At 51.3% G+C, this 18534-nt stretch overlaps 1 protein-coding gene across 1 annotated transcript in view; it reads left to right on the forward strand.

Annotated features, from left to right (window-relative positions):
- The first annotated feature begins 3569 nt into the window (after positions 1-3569).
- The window catches only part of LOC113622956 (dehydrogenase/reductase SDR family member 2, mitochondrial-like), a 162890-nt gene continuing 147925 nt past the window's right edge, over positions 3570-18534 (forward strand). Inside the window, 6 exon segments of the mRNA XM_027111723.1 lie at positions 3570-3625; positions 6234-6358; positions 6529-6667; positions 6669-6705; positions 7580-7633; positions 7635-7682. Of these exon segments, the coding sequence (XP_026967524.1) occupies positions 3570-3625; positions 6234-6358; positions 6529-6667; positions 6669-6705; positions 7580-7633; positions 7635-7682 (459 nt within the window).

Below are 18534 nucleotides of genomic sequence, written 5' to 3' on the forward strand. Positions count from 1 at the left end.
TGCTCAGTTTTATATATCCTAATCTCAGAAGTGACGTACCATGACTTCTGCCAAGCTGGGCATGATGTGGGAGGGAACTATACAAGGTAGTGAATGCCAGCCCCCAGGGGTCCCAGAGACCATCTCAGAGGCTGGCAACCACATTTCCAGTTTTGGCTGTCCTCTCTTTCCACATTATTCACTTTCTTGGAATATCTCATCCGTTTTATGAGGCTGCTTCTACCTATGATCTTCTGATTACTAACTTGCTCTCCGGAGTGCCAGAATGATTTATCCAATTGCCTGGGTACCTCCCCTGAAAAATCCCACAGGCATCTCTACGTGGCTTATCCTCTGCTCTCCTTGGGTTTGAGGTTGAGTCTCAAACCTCCTTCCATTTGACGTGTAGTGCTCTGCACTGCATTAATTTGATTCCTCTAATAGACTGTAAGTTTATTGAGGGTAGGGATTAGGCCTTCAGTGTTTTGATATTCTTGGTACCTAACACAGTGCTTAGTGTGAAGCAGGTGCTCATCAAATATTTGGACCCAGGTGACAGCTTGGGTAGTGGGCACCTGCAGCTCTGCAGCCATTAGTCCTGTATGGTGCCAGGGGGCCGATATAACAGTGAAGGCTTTAGGACTGAGGTCTATGGTCTCTTTTTGGTGCTGACTTTGTACTCAGCTCTGCGTCCCCAGCCAGCTGAGCCTATAGGCTGCCCGTCCTTTCATTCACTCCCCTCCACCCCCTGCCCAGTGTGGGGTCTGGAGCCTGCTTGGACCCACGGGTCTGTCTGCTTCTGTTGTGTGTGAGAGTCTGGGGACAGCTGGACTGGCAGGACTGGGTCATTGGTAAGTGGTCTGTGCAGTATTCTGCAGAATTTCACTCAGACAAGTACTTCCTACACTTTCCCCCTCCTGAGGCTTCCTCACCAGCTGTGTGGGGGAGGCCTTTTCTCACCTCCAACTTTCTTAATTCTAGGACTGTAAAGTCCATGAATCCTTGAGTTTTTCAGATAGAAACAGCAGTGCCTGAAACCCAGCCTGCTGCCTACTCACGTTCTCGCACTCAGCTGCAGGCTCCACGGCGGAGGGGCCCCTGACCAGTGCTCAGGACAGCCAGGAGCACAGCCAGGTGAGGCTGAGCTGACGCCGCCTAAGGGCAGGGATGCTGTGCCCAGGTTGGTGTTCGTGATGCCGGAACTGCCCACCTTCACTCCTGTTTACTTTTCGTGCTGGTGCTTCTTTCTGCTGGCCTCTGTCTGCAGCTCAGTCTTTTTTTTTTTTAGGCTGCACTGCGTCTTAGTTGTGGCACATGGGATCTTCGTTGCAGCATGCAGGATCTTTAGTTGCAACATGTGGGCTTCTTAGTTGCAGCATATGGACTCTTGGTTGCGGCATGCATGCGGGATCTAGTTCCCCAACCAGGGATCGAAACTGGCCCCCTGCATTGGGAGCTTGGAGTCTTACCCACTGGACCACCAGGGAAGTCCCTGCAGCTCAGTCTTGATTTCTTCTCTGATTGTCATAAAAAAGCTCGTGGGACTATCAGAGCCCTTAGGATCACCTAGCTCAACTTTTCTTACCAAGGTGCCAATGGAGCCAGAGAGGGGAACAGACACCCAAGATCACGCAGCTTCTGTTGACATCTCCCATGTGGCTTGCAGGATCTTAGTTCCTTGACCAGGGATTGAATCCAGATCCTCAGCAGTGAAAGCACGGAGTCCTAACCACTGGACCGCCGGGAATTCCCTCTCTTCCCTGATTTTCGATATTTCTAATGACTGTACGTCTCTCCCTAGTCTTTGTTTTCTTTCCTTTACCACTCTCTTATCTCTTTGGACCCAAGAGATAAGAGAAGGCCACCTACCTCAACATTGGGACTAGGTTGAGGTGTGTCCATTTGACTTCCCGTCTTCCACATTTGGGCATCTGAATTGACCAGCATGGAAAGGGGAATCAGAGTGGGCAGTGCCAGGTTCAGAGGCCACTCCAAGCTCCCAGGACCTGCATTCAACTCTGGCCCAGTTGACTGCTTCAAAGTAAAGATGAATGAGGGGAGAGGGTGCCAGAGCCTGGGCCTTTGGAAGCCACTCAATCTCAGGCCCTGGTCTAGGGGGACTTGAACAGGAAGGGGAACCAAAAGAGATAGACGAGGGCTTCCCTGGTGGCGCAGTGGTTGAGAGTCCGCCTGACGATGCAGGGGACACGGGTTTGGGCCCCGGTCCGGGAAGATCCTACATGCCGCGGAGCGGCTGGGCCCGTGAGCCATGGCCGCTGAGCCTGCGCGTCTGGAGTCTGTGCTCCGCAACGGGAGAGACCACAACAGTGAGAGGCCCGCATACCTCAAAAAAAAAAAAAAAAAAAAAGAGAGAGATAGATGAGGCCTGACCAGTCTCTCCGCACTTCACCTGCAATAGCCTGGATCTGCTTTTCCTTACAAGTAGGGCAGCTTTCCGGCAAACCACCTTACAGCAAGTGTTGTAGGACGCCGGCTTGCTGAGAGATGGGAACAGCTTCTCAGAGGTGCTATAACTCCAGCCTTCCAGCAGGGGATGTCCTGTCCCGACAAAATGCAAGTCTTCTTTTTCCTGCTGCCCTCCCAGCCAAAGAGACTGATTCCCCCGAAACTTGATGGGGTTAATCTGTGCTCACAGCTAGGGGGAGAGGAGTCCCCTGGGGGTCAGAATAGTGTTTAGAATCTGGTGTCCTGTTTAGGAAAGGTAAAACCATCAGGAGTTGAAATCCCTCATCCCTCTGAATAAAAGCCTGTAAATATGACCTTGCAGAGAAGAGAGAGAGCATGAGAGAGAGAGAGCAAACAGAGTGAAAGCAGCTGGGATAAAAAAGCAAGGAGACGTAGGACCTGCAAAGGGTGGTTTTGGAAATAGGGTACCAGAAGAGACATAAACTGAAAACAAAGGCTGTCCCTCCCAAAGCAGAGCAGTTGGTCACCTTCATTATGGCACTATGACACTGATACAGACTGATATTTCATCTGAAATTTCTCCACAATTCCTGAGCAGCACCCATTCTCTTATCATGTATAGATACCAACACCTAACTCCAGGGAACTGAGTTATGCAAAGGTTGCTAAGGAACGAGGGGAGATGCAGTAGGTACGGCAGGGGTTGCTTAGTAACCAGAGTCCCTTTGTGATGGAGTGGCCAGAGCAGGTGTGGAACTGATGAAGATCTGTGGACAGAGTCAGCTTACACCAGAGCCTCCTGAAAGGGCATGTCCGTTGGCCCCTGGGCCCAGAGCGGCCAGAGCCTGCCTCTCTTCAGCTCCCTGACACTGCCTTGCCCAAAAAGTACACCCCAAGTCCTTGAGTATCCTCAACAGTCCTTTGCTCCAACCATGCCTTCCCCACCTCCCTTGGCAGGAAGCTAATCAGATTGCTAGATTCAAGAAGGGGCAGGGCTCTCCAGCAGGCGAACGGGAATCTCACCACAGGGGAGGCAGGAGCCTCTGGGCTCACATTGACCTGGAGCTGGGAAATTTGGGGTTGGGCGGAAAGAGGGTCCCCTAGGCAAGCATCCCTGATGTATTTGCAGTTCACAGGGAAATGTCTTCCTCTCTGAGTCTCCCATGCCACTCTTCATCCTGCGCATAGCTAGGGTGGCACGCCTCTTCCCTTCCCAAGGGTGAGCTGGGTGCATCGGTCTCCACACAGCAGCCTGGCTTGGGGCTCCTTTGGCTGCCTGGGTTCCTCACAGCTGCCCTTCAGAGAGCTTCACTTCAGCACAGCCTGGAGGAGTCATCATGCAGGCATTCGGAACCAGTCAGGTTTTGCAACCAGGAGTCCTCCATTCTCTGTTCCCCAGGCACAGAGGTGGCCCTGCTCTCTCCCAAACACCATGGACACTCACACCCCTCTGCTTCTCCTCTCAGTCTGTGCCCTGGACCAGAGCACAGGCTACCTATCCCGCTGCTTCCCCCATCAGACCTCCCTTCACCTTCCAGGTCCTGTTTATCTGCAGCCTCCCTAGTGATGATTCTCCCAGCCTGAGCAGAATGAGCTGTGCACCCCTGTAATGTATTGGACTGACGAGCACCCCTGGACTCAGGCCCGGCAAGGCTCTGGGGCCCCAGAGAGGGAGCAAGTGGCACTGCCCTCAAGGAGCCCACTGAGCCTCTGCTTCCTCCACCATCTGGCAGGATGCTCCCAGGAAAACCTTTGTGGATTGAGCGTTTATACACGAAAACTTGTTGTTTCATACAAAGCCCTTTGCACAGAACATCTCTGAGAAAGTGTTTGAGACACTGGGAAGTTTCCTCCAAGAAGAGAACTGGGAGACTTAGTTTTTGAACTAGTTTTGAACCGCTTGAATTTAAAAATCTACCATGAGCAGATAATCTTTAATTTTTAAACATTTTGATGGTGAAATATAACAAATACATAAAAAGTATATATGTATGTATATATATATATGTATATATGTATGTATATATATATATGTATATATGTATGTATATATATATGTATATATGTATGTATATACATGTACATACGCAAGACACACATATCTTTTATTTTTCTTCTGGAGGTATATTCTTTTCGAAAATTTGAATTTATTTTTTAATTAAAACTTTTTTTTTTTTTTTTGCAGTACGCGGGCCTCTCACCGTTGTGGCCTCTCCCGTTGTGAAGCACAGGCTCCGGATGCGCAGGCTCAGCGGCCACGGCTCACGGGCCCAGCCGCTCCGCGGCATGTGGGATCTTCCCGGACCGGGGCACGAACCCGTGTCCCCTGCATCGGCAGGCGGACTCTCAACCACTGTGCCACCAGAGAAGCCCCCAATTAAAACCTTTTTTATTGAAGTATAGCTGATTTGCAATGTTTCAGGTGTACAGCAAAGTGATTCAGTTATATATATATCTATATGTGTATGCACATATAGATGTATATGTATTCTTTTTCAGATTCTTTTCCATTACAGGTTTTTCTTTTTTGGGGCTACGCTGTGAGGCATGCAGAACAATGCGGGATCCACATGAGGGATTCCCCGACCAGGGATCGAACCCACGCCCCCTGCAGTGGAAGTGCAGAGCCTTAACCACTGGACCACCAGGGGAGTCCCCATTACAGGTTATTACAATATATTGAATATAGCTCCCTATGCTATACAGTAGGTCCTTGCTGTTGACCTATGTTATGTATAGTAGTGTATGTCTGTTAATCCCCAATTCCTAATTTATCCCTGCCCCAAGGCACACATATCTTAGTGGACACCATGGAATCATACAATGGAACACAGACAGCACCCCAGAAACCCCTCGGTTTGCCACTCTCCAGTCATCCCCCCTCTTTTACCCTAGGAATATCCACTCTCCTGACTTTTGTGGTAATTACTGCCTTGCTTTTCTCTGCAGTTTTATCACCTGTTTGCATTCTTAGACAACATAGAGGGGTTTTGCCTGCTTTTGAAACTCGTGTATGTGGAATCACATAATAAAGGATTATTTTCTGTCTGGCTCCTTTCCCTCAATGATATTATTTTTTAGATTCATTTATGTTGTTCAGTGTAGCTTCAGTTCACTAATTTTCATTGCTGCATAGTATTCCATTATATAAGTGCAACCCAGTTTGTCTATCTATTCTACCATTAATGGGCATTTGGGCTTGGTTCCAGTTTGAGGCGATTTCAAAGCATGTTGCTGTGAACGCTCGTGTGCAGGCTCGTGGTGCACATGTGACAGCACTCCTGGGTTGTGAAAGTGCAGAGTCAGAGGGCTGTTTGTTCAACTTCCCTGGGCAGTGCCAAACCATTTTCCAAAGTGGTTGTGCTTATACTCCCTCCAGGTTTGACTGAGACTTTCGTTGATTTCTACTTTTTCAACTATAAGCAGCTCATTAAAATTGATCATTGGTGTCATTATTAGTTTGGTATCTGGCATTCTCACTCTACTGGGAAGCTCCGTGGGTGGAGGTTGGGGGCCATGGTTGCTTGCTTATGGAATGAATGGGAAAATAATCATGTCTACTTAATTCTGGATCTCACATTCTAATTTGCCCCTTTTATAAATAGAGAATTTTCAGGAAAGTTTCCCTGACCTGAGGCTCACCTGTTTGAAATTCACCCTGACTGGCCCGACTCTTTCCCACTCTCTGCCACTGGCCTTGTCTGTCCGGAGGAGCTGGGGGTAGATCATCATCATTCTTGCTGATGGCATCAGTGATAAATGAAGTTGATTCTTTCCCCCAGGGCCGAGTTCAGCGGGAAGTAGACCAGTCACTGGCCGCCATGCAGGGCCTGGGTCCCCCGGGGCCTGTTCTGTCCCTGTGCTGGGCTCTCTGTGCTGCTGAGCAGCAGTGGGATAGAACAAAATGGCATTCTGGCCAATCAGGTAGCCGGGGTCACAGGGTCCACTGATGGTTGAGTATCCTATTGCCCTGTGGGTCTCGACCCCTCACAGGGACCCTTACTTGCTCAAAAGGACCTCAGGGCTATAGAGCAGGACACAGCTTTGTTGATTTCCAGGGCTGGGGGAGGAAGGAGAATAGTAGCGAGGAGCTGAGGCTTTGTTCCATTCATCTCCACCGCAGGATCAGCTTCGCCATGGCTCAGCGTCTGGCCCAGGATGGGCCCCATGTCGTGGTCAGCAGCCAGAAGCAGCAGAACGTGGACCTGGCGGTGGCAGCGCTGCAGGAGGAGGGGCTGAGCACTGTGGGCACCATGTGCCACAGGGGAAGGCAGGGACCAGGAGCAGCTGGTGGCCACAGTAAGGGGCCCCGGGGGTGGAAGGACACAGAGAGGAGAGTGTGCAGAACACCCTGCCTGCTCAGCCCTGGGAGGGGTAGGGGCCAGGAGGGGGGCTTGGAGGTCCTGGAAGGCGGTCTGAGGCCACAGCTGCTCGCAGTCTAACCGGGCGGACTTCACTGCTCACGCCGGCTCTCTGGAAAGGGGTCTGTTCATGGGAGGACCTCACTCCTACCCGTCCTGGGAGATCTGTGGTTGAGGAGGGATCTAAAGGGATTTCTCCATCCCCAGTCCCCAGAGGGGTTTCCTTCCCTGAGGCCCTCAGCCCCGGAGAGCCTACCCCTGGGCCTGTCCAGGGCACTTACCTTCACTGAGAGTTTGGTTCTCACAGGAGCCTTGTGACCATTCCTGCTGGAGACGGTATATAATTAGCAAGCTTTTTAAATAAATTTATTTATTTTATTTATTTATTTTTGGCTGTGTTGGGTCTTCATCGCGGCATGCGGGCTTGCTCTAGCTGCAGCGAGCGGGGGCCATTCTTTGTTGTGCTGTGCAGGCTTCTTGTTGCAGAGCATGGGCTCTAGGCATGTGGGCTTCAGTAGTTGTGGTGCGCGGGTTCAGTAGTTGTGGCATGTGGGCTCTAGTAGGATGCAGGCTCAGCAGTTGTGGTGCATGGGCTTAGTTGCTCCATGGCATGTGGGATCTTCCTGCACCAGGGCTCAAACCCGTGTCCCCTGCATTGGTAGATGGATTCTTAACCACTGAGCCACCAGGGAGGCCCCTAATTAGCAAGCTTTGCCTCAATGTCCCATGCACAGGGTTGCTCAGGGAGGACGAGGCCTCCTCAGGCCATCTCCAGGCTCACCCAGCCCTTCATGTCCCCCCCATCCCCCCAGGTCCTGGAGCACTGTGGGGACGTCGACTCCCTGGTGTGCAGCTCAGCGGTCAGCCCCCCCGGTGGGGAGCACCCTGGGCGCCAGTGAGCAGGTGGGGGACAAGGTGAGAGGCTGCCCCTGGGAGTTGGCTGAGGGGTCTGAAGTGCTCCCTCACCAAGACCCTCCTCTCCCCTCCTGACGTTACTGTAAAAGCAGGCACTGACCACGTGCCCCCTGGAATGTGCTGTGATGCTCCTTTCTGGCCTGTGTGCTTTTAAAGCTGGTTCCTACACTCTTTCTGCTCTCTTTTCTCTTCCCGTCCCTTTCGCATGTATTCATTCGGCAAATATTTATCGAGGACTTGCTATGTGCCAGGCCCTGTTCCAAGCTCTGGGGGGTAGAGCTGTGTGATTACGTTTCTGCTTGTGGTAAGAGTCAAGCATAGTAAGGTGTCTGCTCTCTGCCAACAGTTTATGTTTTTCACATCCTTTGGTGGGGACGTACATTGGTGGTCGTGCTCCTCTTTGGTGACCGTACCTGCCACTGAGGTTCTCCACCTTTCCTAGACGAGGGCTTCTCACTGTCCCTCAGATGAATCTGCTGCACCTGTCAAACCTGGACCCTCCCACCAGCTTTCCATGGGCTTGGATGTTCCAACCCACTGCAGTCCACTTAGCCATCCTGCCACCTGGTCCACCAGGATCTGGGACAGACCTCGTAAAATGCCTTGAGGTTCATCTCTGGCTTTGTTATTCTCCTACGACTTCGGTTCTGTTCACTCCTGTGTTTTTTCCCTTAGCCCCTCTGACAGACCACATGGACTGTGATGGGGTCATGTTCTTCCTGTCATTGTTAGCATCCCCCGCTGCCCCAACCACAGGCCAAAGCTGTCCTTCTGCCTCCCCAGCTCTCTGGGTTCTGCTGACATCCTTCTTGGGCTGGTCCCTCCTGTGTATCTGCCCTTGGCCGGATGCCCTTCCCTCCACCCTCAGAAATGGCCTGAAATCCTAGCTCCCTGTGGCCTCCCCAGGCTCTTCAGCTTCCTTAATGTCTCCTAAGCCTCATTTGTGAATCTGTAGCTGGGATTTCATTGCTGACAGTCTCCTAACTCTCCTGAGTCATTTTCCCTTTTAGCGTCTCAGTTCATGGGATCATGACTCTTCTTGGAACTGTTTGAAATCTTCCCTCCTGAAGCTGGGCGCACTAGATGACAGCCTTCTCTGCTGCTCGCCTATTCTCCAAGGGCTTGCTATTCTACAAGTGCTTCTGCACAGCTGGACAGAAATCTTCCCCCCATCACATCTGCCACCACCTCAGAGGGGAAATGCTCACAAAAATGAGTTTCTCTGTTTTCACCCAAATGCGATTTTCAGCAGGTGCCCGGTGAGGAGAATTTCTTCTCGCTCATCTTATCCATGGGCCATCTTGAGCACTTCCTTCAGGCGGACCCCATTCTCTCCAGCTGGCTGGGAAATTTTGAATCTACCTCTCCTCCCATCCACCTCTCCTCCATCCCGTCCCCAAGGACTCTGCAGACTCTCTGCACCCTCCTCAGACTCACAGAGCTCCACAGAAATGCACAGGGCAAGGTATGCAGAAAGGACGCAGTACTTCCATGCCTTCTCCAGGCACAGCTCTCCCCCAATCTCCATGTGTTCACCAGCCCAGAAGCTCTCTGAACCCTGCCCTTTGGGTTTTGATGAAGGCTTCAGTGCATAGGCATGATTGATTAAATCATTGACCACTGGTAATTTTTTTTTTTTTTTTTTTTTGCGGTACGCGGGCCTCTCCCTGTTGTGGCCTCTCCCGTTGCGGAGCACAGGCTCCGGACGCGCAGGCTCAGCGGCCACGGCTCACGGGCCCAGCCGCTCCGTGGCATGTGGGATCTTCCTGGACCGGGGCACGAACCCGTGTCCCCTGCATCAGCAGGCAGACTCTCAACCACTGCGCCACCAGGGAAGCCCGACCACTGGTAATTTTTAAAAATTAATTTTTATTGGTGTATAGTTGCTTTACAATGTTGTGTTAGTTACCATTGTCTATTTATTCAACTTTCAATCCCTCTCCCCTCCCCAGAGGTAAGGGGGATGGGGCTGAAAGTTCCAACCCTCTAATCACATAGTTGGTTCCCCTAGCAACCAGCCCACATCCTTAGGTATTTTCCAAAAGTTACCTATTAACAAACTCAGGTGTAGTTGAAAGGGATTTGTTATGAATATCAAGACACGTTTACCACTTCTATGACTTAGGAAATTCAATGAGGTTTCCCTGGGGTTGGGACTGGTCCAGGCCACACGTTCAGGGCAGGGTGCCACCTGGAGCAGCCTGACTGAGGGCTGTGAAGTGGGGAATCAGAATTTACCAGTGAACCAAGAGCATAAGACTCTGGGGCCGAAGGTTTCAGTCAGTGCAGAGCAGGTTTTACGGGCCTGCAAGAGTTGGGGCCATGGGGGGTGGGCAGTGAGGTGTGCTGAGGAGATGCAGACAGGCAGGGCAGGACAGACTGCTTCAGTGGGAAAGCCAGGCCCAGAGAGGTGACTTGCTGGGGTGTCCCACAACCTTTTAATAGCCAAGGCCATGGGCAGAACCTTGCCATTGGATCTCCAGCTCCAGCCCCAAGACCTTCTCCCACACTCCACAGGGGCTGAGTGCAAAGACAGTGAGGGAAGTTGCTAGGCAGGCCAGGCCAGTGCCCCAGAGGCCTGCAGGGAGACACTGAGGGTGGTGCAGAGGGACCACAGGGGCCCCCAAGGAGAGAGAGGCCGCAGAGAGGGGGTGGGGAACAGCAGGCTGACAGCAGGGTCAGGGCTGCTGACCCCTCACCCTCCTGCAATGAGTAACAGAAGGTGCTGACTTCCTGGGTAGGAGTGGGGAGGGGTGTCACCAAGAAAAAAAAAAGCCCTATTTCTGTACCCTGAGCAGGAGGCAGGGATTTGAGGCCTGGAGAGAAGAGAACTTTGCTTCCAATAAGGCAACGCTCAGAGAGGGGATTTGTGTGTGTGCAGTGCCTGTGTGTGTGTGTGTCTATGGTGGGGAGACCTCAGGGATGGGAAGGGCTGGGGGAGAGTACAGGAGAAAGGGTAAGGGTGCAGAGGGGGGGTTTGCCCTCGATTTATGGCCCTTGCCCCTTCTTCTGTTGAGAAGCGTCTGGAAAAGCCCGCTCCGGGCTCAAGTAGTCCAGAGCCCTGTGGGGTGAGGGTGTGTCCCGAATGGGGGGGAGGGGAGGGGGAGGGGAGGGGGAGGGGGGAGGGCATAGGGAGAATGAGGAGTGGGGCAAAGAGAAGGGCAGGCCCTCTTGTCCACCCCTCACACTGCCCTCACCTCACAGCCTCACAAGAGGACAGGGGTTCCAAGGAAGGCGGCTGCCCGGGTTGGGTGAGGACACGGACTGGACTTTTTGGGTCTCCCCATCCCTTTCCCCCAGAGTCCTCCTCAGGCCAAGTTTCCAGCCAGAGGCTGTGGACTGTGGATAATCAGACACAAGTGCTTCCTTGGAATAAATAACCTCAGTATTTCTTTGGTTCCTGACAGCGCTTGGGGAGGTACTGGGATGCTTTCACCTGGGCTAATAAGTGAAAAACAAAACACCGAGTTTGGCACATGAGAGAGTTCCTGCTGTTTTGCGGGTATTTGTGTGCTGGAAGGCCCCGGGGTGCAGGGCACAGGGGCTAATTCGCTTGTAGCTCCCACAGGCATGGGAGGGGGTTCCTCAGGATGGGTCAGGCTCTGGCACTGGGCGCTTGGCATATCCAACTCTACCTGGGAACATTTTGTCTGTATTTATACATTTCAAGTTAACCTCTTCATCTCTGATCTCTTAAGAAAGATCTGGAAAGAACTATAGGGCAAGGGGGAATTCTAGGGCATCCTGGGATGGCCACAGGTGAGGATTATGATAAACAGGGGTGACGGCATTCCAGCCTGAGGGTTCTCTGTCTTGTGACCCTTGAGGGTCCCCAGTCTTGTTTGGATGTTGGGCCGCCTGGGAATAAAAAGTGGCACCAGAGCCAGACCTTGGCTGTTTTTCTCTTGTTTTTATCCCAGACCACTGTGGTGGTGGGTCCCTTGTCCCACCACAATGCAGCCCTCACCCCTGTGCTGACATCCCTGGCTGCCTCTGCCCGGGTCCCACTTGTGGGGCTGGGCTCACGGGCAGGAGGGCAGCTGGAGGGGCAGTGTCCGGGCAGAGGCTCCTGGTGCTGCACTGGAGCAGAAGGGGTGGTCCCTGGCTGGCCTGAGGCGGTGTCCCTGGGCTGAAGAGTCAAACACATGAGTTTTCGTGGAGGCTGGGTTCTGTGGGGTGAGGTGAGGGCAAAAATAGATGAATGCCTGAGGCTATGCTTGGTCAATGCTGAGCTCACCAGTGAAGATCCTCGGTCAGACTTTACCAAGAAGTTGAATAATCCTTTCATCTAAAGCGAATGGTCCTTTTGGCCAAGTAAGCAGCGGGGCAAACATTAGTTGATTAACAGAATAAATGAAAGATTGAGAATAGGATGGGAATGGAGGACAGAAGTGATCAGGGGAAAGGTTCAGAGCTGAGGCTACAGGCCACAGCGTGCCCTGGGGCTTCCTTACATGTGGGGATGGGACACCGTGTGGAGGCGGTAGAGGGACTGAAGGAGCCATGCTGGGCTGGGCTGTTGTGTATGCCCTGGGTGCCTGGACTCAAGTTTAGAGTTACCGTTGCCTTAGCCATTGAAGGCCAAAAGATGCTGTCCCCTCTGCAGGATGGGTCCCTGCGAATCCCAGTGGGTAAAATGTCTCCCTTTGCTGATCATTTTATCATAAATCTTTGATGTTTTCCAATTGCAACCTGCTCCAGAGAGGTTAATTTGTCTACATACGTGCAGCTTGTAAAAGGCAAGGCTGAAATTTGAATCCCTGTCTGTCTCTCAACCACCCTCCATGACAAAGTGATAGACAGGCTCTGTCAGCCCACTTCTCTCTGCAGGTCTGTCTTAGTTTGGTTTCTCTTGAAAGCAGAGACAAGGGCTTTTGGACAGGAGATGGGAGGAAGCAGGAGTGAGGGAGGGAGTGATGAGTGATCAGGGAAGCGAGGAAAGCCCATACAAAGACTTCCCTGGTGGCGCAGTGGATAAGACTCCATGCTCCCAATGCAGGGGGCCCGGGTTCGATCCCTGGTCAGGGAACTAGATCCCACATGCATGCCACAACTAAGAGTTCACATGCCACAACTAAGGAGCCCACATGCTGCAACTAAGGAGCCCGTGTGCTGCAACTAAGGAGCCCACCTGCTGCAGCTAAGACCAAAAACAAAAAAGCCCGTACAGGGGTGTGCAGGGAGGGTGGTACTGCTTGCCACAGACTCTGTTCCCCAACTTCCAACAGCCCAAGGAGAATATGGAATGCCTCTCAGATGGGTAGTGTCCACCCTAAGGCTGGTAGCAGAGCGTTTAATAGAGTGCTTCATCTCCCATCCATCGAGAGCGGCCCCTGGGTTTATCAACACCCCCATACTTCCAGTCAAAGAGAAAGATGCTTTCTGCAGTGTAGCAAGGCTCACAGGTACAATCCACCCGTCCACGTCAGAAATCAGGCTGAAGGCGGGAGGGGTGAGTCAGGGCGCCTAAAGTGTCCACCACAGGTTTCCAGGAAGTAACCGTCCAGGGTCTCAGATATGTTTCAAGGACAAAACACTCAACCATTGCTCCAGTGAGGCCCCAGGAAGAAACACAATCTTTCCTCTTCCGCAAATAACAATTAGTCCACTTCCCCCAAGTGATAGCCTTCAGAAATTTTCACTGGAGGCTTTCAAGCCGCCAGATCTCGGATCTATGGTTAATAGTTTGAGCAGTCCACGTGGCTGTCCCGTGGGGTTCCCAGAAGAAAGCAGAGGATTGAAATGAGGAGAAGGCAGATCTGAGAGGAAACTCAGAATAAACTCATTACACACTAATAGAGCTGGGCTGGGGTCTTTCAACAAGCGAATGCTCTACTTGTCAAAAAATAGAATCATTTAGGGCTTCCCTGGTGGTGCAGTGGTTGAGGGTCCACCTGCCGATGCAGGGGACACCCGGTCCGGGAAGATCCCACATGCCGCGGAGCGGCTGGGCCCATGAGCCATGGCCGCTGAGCCTGCGCGTCTGGAGCCTGTGCTCTGCAACGGGAGAGGCCACAACAGTGAGAGGCCCGCGTACCGCGAAAAGAAATTAAAAAAAGAATCATTTAAATGCAGCACTTAATATGGTGAAATTTACATATTAACAACTCCCTTTGCTTTTCCCTGAGTAAAAATCAGGACAATTTAGAATGTGAGGACCTGGGAGGGGAGGAAGACAGGGCACCCTTTTGTCCCATTTTGACCCAGCTTCTGGAGACAATTGACAAAAGACACTGGTGGTGAGACTGGGGCCTTGGTGACCTGATACACCTCAGGTGTTGGACTGAGATGTGGAGCCTTGGGGTTTAACCACTGGATATCTCAACAGTAATCTTGACCAGAGCACTGGGCATTTTGGGTCTTGAGTGTCCTGGGTTAGATTTTATCATCTAAAGCAAATGGTCCCCTTGGCCAAACAGCTTATGGAGAGCATAGTTGGCTCACATTGGGAGAGTTCCTTTTAACAGGCACCAGGAAGGAGTATGAGATGCCAAGCAAAAGAAACCATCATCCCTATCACCCAACTTCACAACAGACCCCAACAGCCCATATCAGACTGAGTCATCTCAGAATCCTCCTCTCACTCCTTTCTTCCCCGTACTCCTAAAGTGCACCAGCTAACTCCATGGCAAACATTTCAGGGAGACTCAGTGCCCCTCTTGCCTTCGCTTGTTGGGGGTTAAGAACTGAAATGTTTCCCAAAGACTGGAGTGGACCAGTAGAGATCTCTTTCGTTATCAAAGGCTCTGTAATAACACACAGGTATGTGGGAGGAGGGGAGACATTGTTTTCAGCTCTATCAGCTCACACCTTAGTAGGGAGGCTGAGGGTCCTGTCAGAGGGGGAGAGAGGGTGGCAGGGAGAGGTCCCAGGAGGAGTGGGGTGGGCAGGGACACTGGCTGTGGAGCACGAGAAGGGCAGGTGTTCTGTCTCTCAACCACGCTATCCTGACTTGCAGTTTTTGCTGGTGCAGCCAGGAATCTGGAGTTGGAATTCTCTGTGGCTGGCGCACCGCCGTTAGAGAGCCGGGCTCCCCAGGCCAGTGGAATGGCTGAGGAACTGCGTCTTCAGGAGGGGAATGTCTCCTGACCCCCTTAGAGGAGCTTATTTCCCAGGAGTGTTCCTGTGAGTAAATTTCCAAGGCCGGCATCCTTTCTCCACAGATTCTTTTTATTGCCATGGAGACAGTCTGCGGCTCTGTCCAATGAAGAGTCTGAACAGCAGGCACCATGACAACCTGTGGGGGTTGGAAGGACAGCTCCAAAGCACCTCACAGACCACAGCAAGGACGGAGGCCTGGGGACAGTATGATTGTCATGAGTGTGGCTGATGAAAGGGGACAGCTTGACTGTTCGCTGCCTTCTCTCTGTGAGCAGTGAGCAAGGGACGGGTGTGACAGGTGGGTCTAGGGCTGGCGGTGTTGAGGTTTGGGGCTGCCGAAGCCCCATTCTTTTCAGCTTCATTCTTTTTCTGACTCTGTATTTTGCTTACCCCCAGCCAGGCCAGTTGATATGTGCCTAGAGCCGTGACAAAGCCAGAGCAGGGCAGATCTGTCCAGCCCTGGGTGGGGTGAGGGGGCGGAGAGGAGGAAGCAGCACATTCCTAGGAAATGACCCACAACTAAATAAGTGCTCTTCTGTAGAAATCACCCCACCCCTCCCAGGATTGTGGAGACAAACAACTTGTTGCCAACTTGAAGTGAAGCTTCCTAATTCCCATGTTGGGGTATCCTGGCTTTGCCGATGGCAAGGTGTTGGCAGTATGAGGCCAGAGGCCTGTGCACGCTCTCTGCTTGTCCCCAGCATTTGCCCAACTCCTGCTGGAGTCTGCCAGACACAGGTGGGTCCCGTGACCTCTGTGTTCAGCCCATAGCTGGTTACTTTGCAGAGCTGGGTCAGGAGCCTTGCCCACCTCCTTCCTTCCTCCCAGGCGCTCTCTCTAGTCTATCCATCCCCTGGCCCTGGGCTTCCTCACTCCCAGGCCAGTGCTCTTACCTCACTATTCCGTGGTTGGGTTATTCAAAGAATCAGCCTGTGTCTCTACTGCAGGCCTCACCCTGAAGGGCTAGAGAGGAGCAGAGTGGTACTGAGATCTCTCTGTGCCTGGAGTGTCTTAGGAAAGTCACAGACATGACCTAAGGTCTGCTCATCCTGCTGGTGGCTATCCTGGTGAAGGCCACATCTTAAGAGAGAGAAGGTGGTCTGTGAAAGCAACCCTCAGGACTAAACTCATAACCAAATTTTTATAATAGATGCAAGACATGACTCCAGTTCTGGAGGGTCAAACTCTGTGTGACTCAGTTTTCTCATGTGTAAAATAGAATTAAATGAATTAACAGCTGGGCCTGGTTTATGGTAGGTTTTAGCTGTTATTATGATGTTTTATTACCAAGTCCTCATACAGAGCTTGGGAACACGACTTACTGTTCAGTTATTCTCTGCAGATGCTCCTATGCCTGCCCAGCAGGGGGTTTGCTTATTTCCATCAACTCCAGGCCTGGGGAGCAGCCTCTGCCCTGCTCTTCCACCGCGTACACCTATTATGTGGAGATTGGTAATCCCAGCCCAGAGCTATTCATCTTCATCTCCCAGGGATCCCCTGCTGGTGTGGTTTGCACTTCAACCCACCTAGATAAGAGAGCATCTCACGAAGACAATCCTTACAGGTGACGGGGATTACAATTCTTTCTTGTGGCATCCTCCATCTTTTTTTTTTTAATATATATTTTATTTTATTTATTTGGCTGCATTGGGTCTTCGTTGCTGCATGCAGGCTTTCTCTAGTTGCGGCGAGCGGGGGCTACTCTTCTTTGCGGTGAGCGGGCTTCTCATTGCAGTGGCTTCTCTTGTTGTGGAGCACGGGCTCTAGGCGCACGGGCTTCAGTAGTTGTGGCATGTGGGCTCAGTAGTTGTGGCTCGCGGGCTCTAGAGCGCAAGCTCAGTAGTCGTGGCACATGGGCTTAGTTGCTTTGTGGCATGTGGGATCTTCCCGGACCAGGGCTCAAACCCGTGTGCCCTGCATTGGCAGGCGGATTCTTAACCACTGCACCACCAGGGAAGCCCCGCATCCTCCATCTTCTATCCTACAAGCACAGATCACAAGACTCCAACTGCCCATCATAAGCCCTTTATGTTCTCATGTAACCTAGGGATGAGTTCTGTGTTCAGTGCTCTGATTTGACAGCTGGTGGCCTTACCTCTTTGCCCAACACCTCACCTAGTGCAAGTACATGCCTCCATTTCCTCCAGCCCTCAGCTGTCCAATTAGCCTTTAACCCTTAGCAGTGGTTCTTCTGAACCAGCCCACAAGGAATGCCTTACACACATCACCCAGAGTCTGTCTTCAGAAGCTCCTCCACCCTGGGTCATCACTCTTTGGTGCATCCTATCACTGTATCCATGTGCCGTCTTCCTCCTCTCCCCATGTCAAAACCTGCTCTTAGGAAGTTTGCAAACTCATTCATTCTGATGGTGAAGTGACTTTTAGAACTCAGTCACTCCAACGTTCAGACGGCTTCCGGGTAGCCATCCTTCATGCTTAATGTGGATTAACTGCATGCTCATATGTTCAACAAACAGAGCCTGATGATATGCTCCAGTGGATGCTGCTGTAATTATCTTTGTCATCGTTGTCACTGATAACCATTTACAAGCACCTACTATGTCCCAGGTAAGATAATTGGCCATAGTAGAGTATAGTGGCCAACATCTGTACTGGATCCCTACCCCATTTGTTATGCCAAATTTTCCAGAAGGACCGAGGATTTACATGTAAAGTAATATAACTTGTGTTGCGGCTTATGGACAAGAACACATTTTATAGCCCCATGTATAATAGTAAAAGGCAGGAAACCACCTAGATGCCCAACAATAGGCCATGATTAACAGGGGATGATTAAATAAGTTATAATACATCCACTTATGGACTACTCTGTATCTTGTTTTTTTTACGACTTTATTGAATTTGTTACAATATTGCTTCTGTTTTATGTTTTGGTTTTTTGGCCACGAGGCATGTGGGATCTTAGCTCCCCCGACCAGGGATCAAACCTGCACCTTTTGCATCGGAAGGTGAAGTCTTAACCACTGGACCTCCAGGGAAATGTATCTTTAAAATTAAAAAAAACAAAAAACAAACATGGGCATAGGTTTGTAACTACTCCAAGATAAAAACTCCAAGATAAAAGTTAAAAGGGAAAAACGCAAGGTGTGGCACAGTGTATAGAGTGTGCTACTGCGTGTGCAATGAGAGGAGAGCTATAAAAGGGTGTGTGCAGAGATTATTTTTAGAAGGAAAAAGGAAGTTGACAAGAGTGGTTGGTTCTGGGAGTGGGATTGTTGATCTAGGTAGGAGGATGGCTTACTTTTTATCCTTTAATGGAGTTTGGATTCTTCTTATTCCTCACCACCTGTGGGTATTATTTCTTTATTTAAAAATTTAAGAGATGAGCAAATGTTATGGAATCAGACAGACTTGGACTGAAGTTGAATTTCTATCCATTTCTACCTGCATGGCCTTGAGTGTGGTACTTACCTTCATCTACTCTCTTTCTCTGTAGAATGGGGAGTAAGAGCATCCACCTCTTGGGCTGTGCTGAGGATTAAGGGGGAGAGAGCCTGCGAAGTTCTCAGCACAGTGCCTGGCACAAAGCAGACCATTCGTTGTTAGGCGCTTTACATAATTGTCTCTAATTACCACGCTGGGTGCAGTACTACTCAACTAAGCTGTGCTCTGTGCGTCAAGCACTCAGCAAAGTCTGGTGATATAAAAGCAGTGGGACAGGGCTGCCCTGGTGGCGCAGTGGTTGGGAGTCCGCCTGCCGATGCAGGGGACATGGGTTCGTGCCCCGGTC

The sequence above is a fragment of the Aethalodelphis obliquidens genome, unplaced genomic scaffold (assembly GCF_003676395.1).
Source record: "Aethalodelphis obliquidens isolate GAN/ISIS:26980383/991018 unplaced genomic scaffold, ASM367639v1 scaffold10, whole genome shotgun sequence".
In the NCBI taxonomy this organism is placed as follows: domain Eukaryota; kingdom Metazoa; phylum Chordata; class Mammalia; order Artiodactyla; family Delphinidae; genus Aethalodelphis; species Aethalodelphis obliquidens.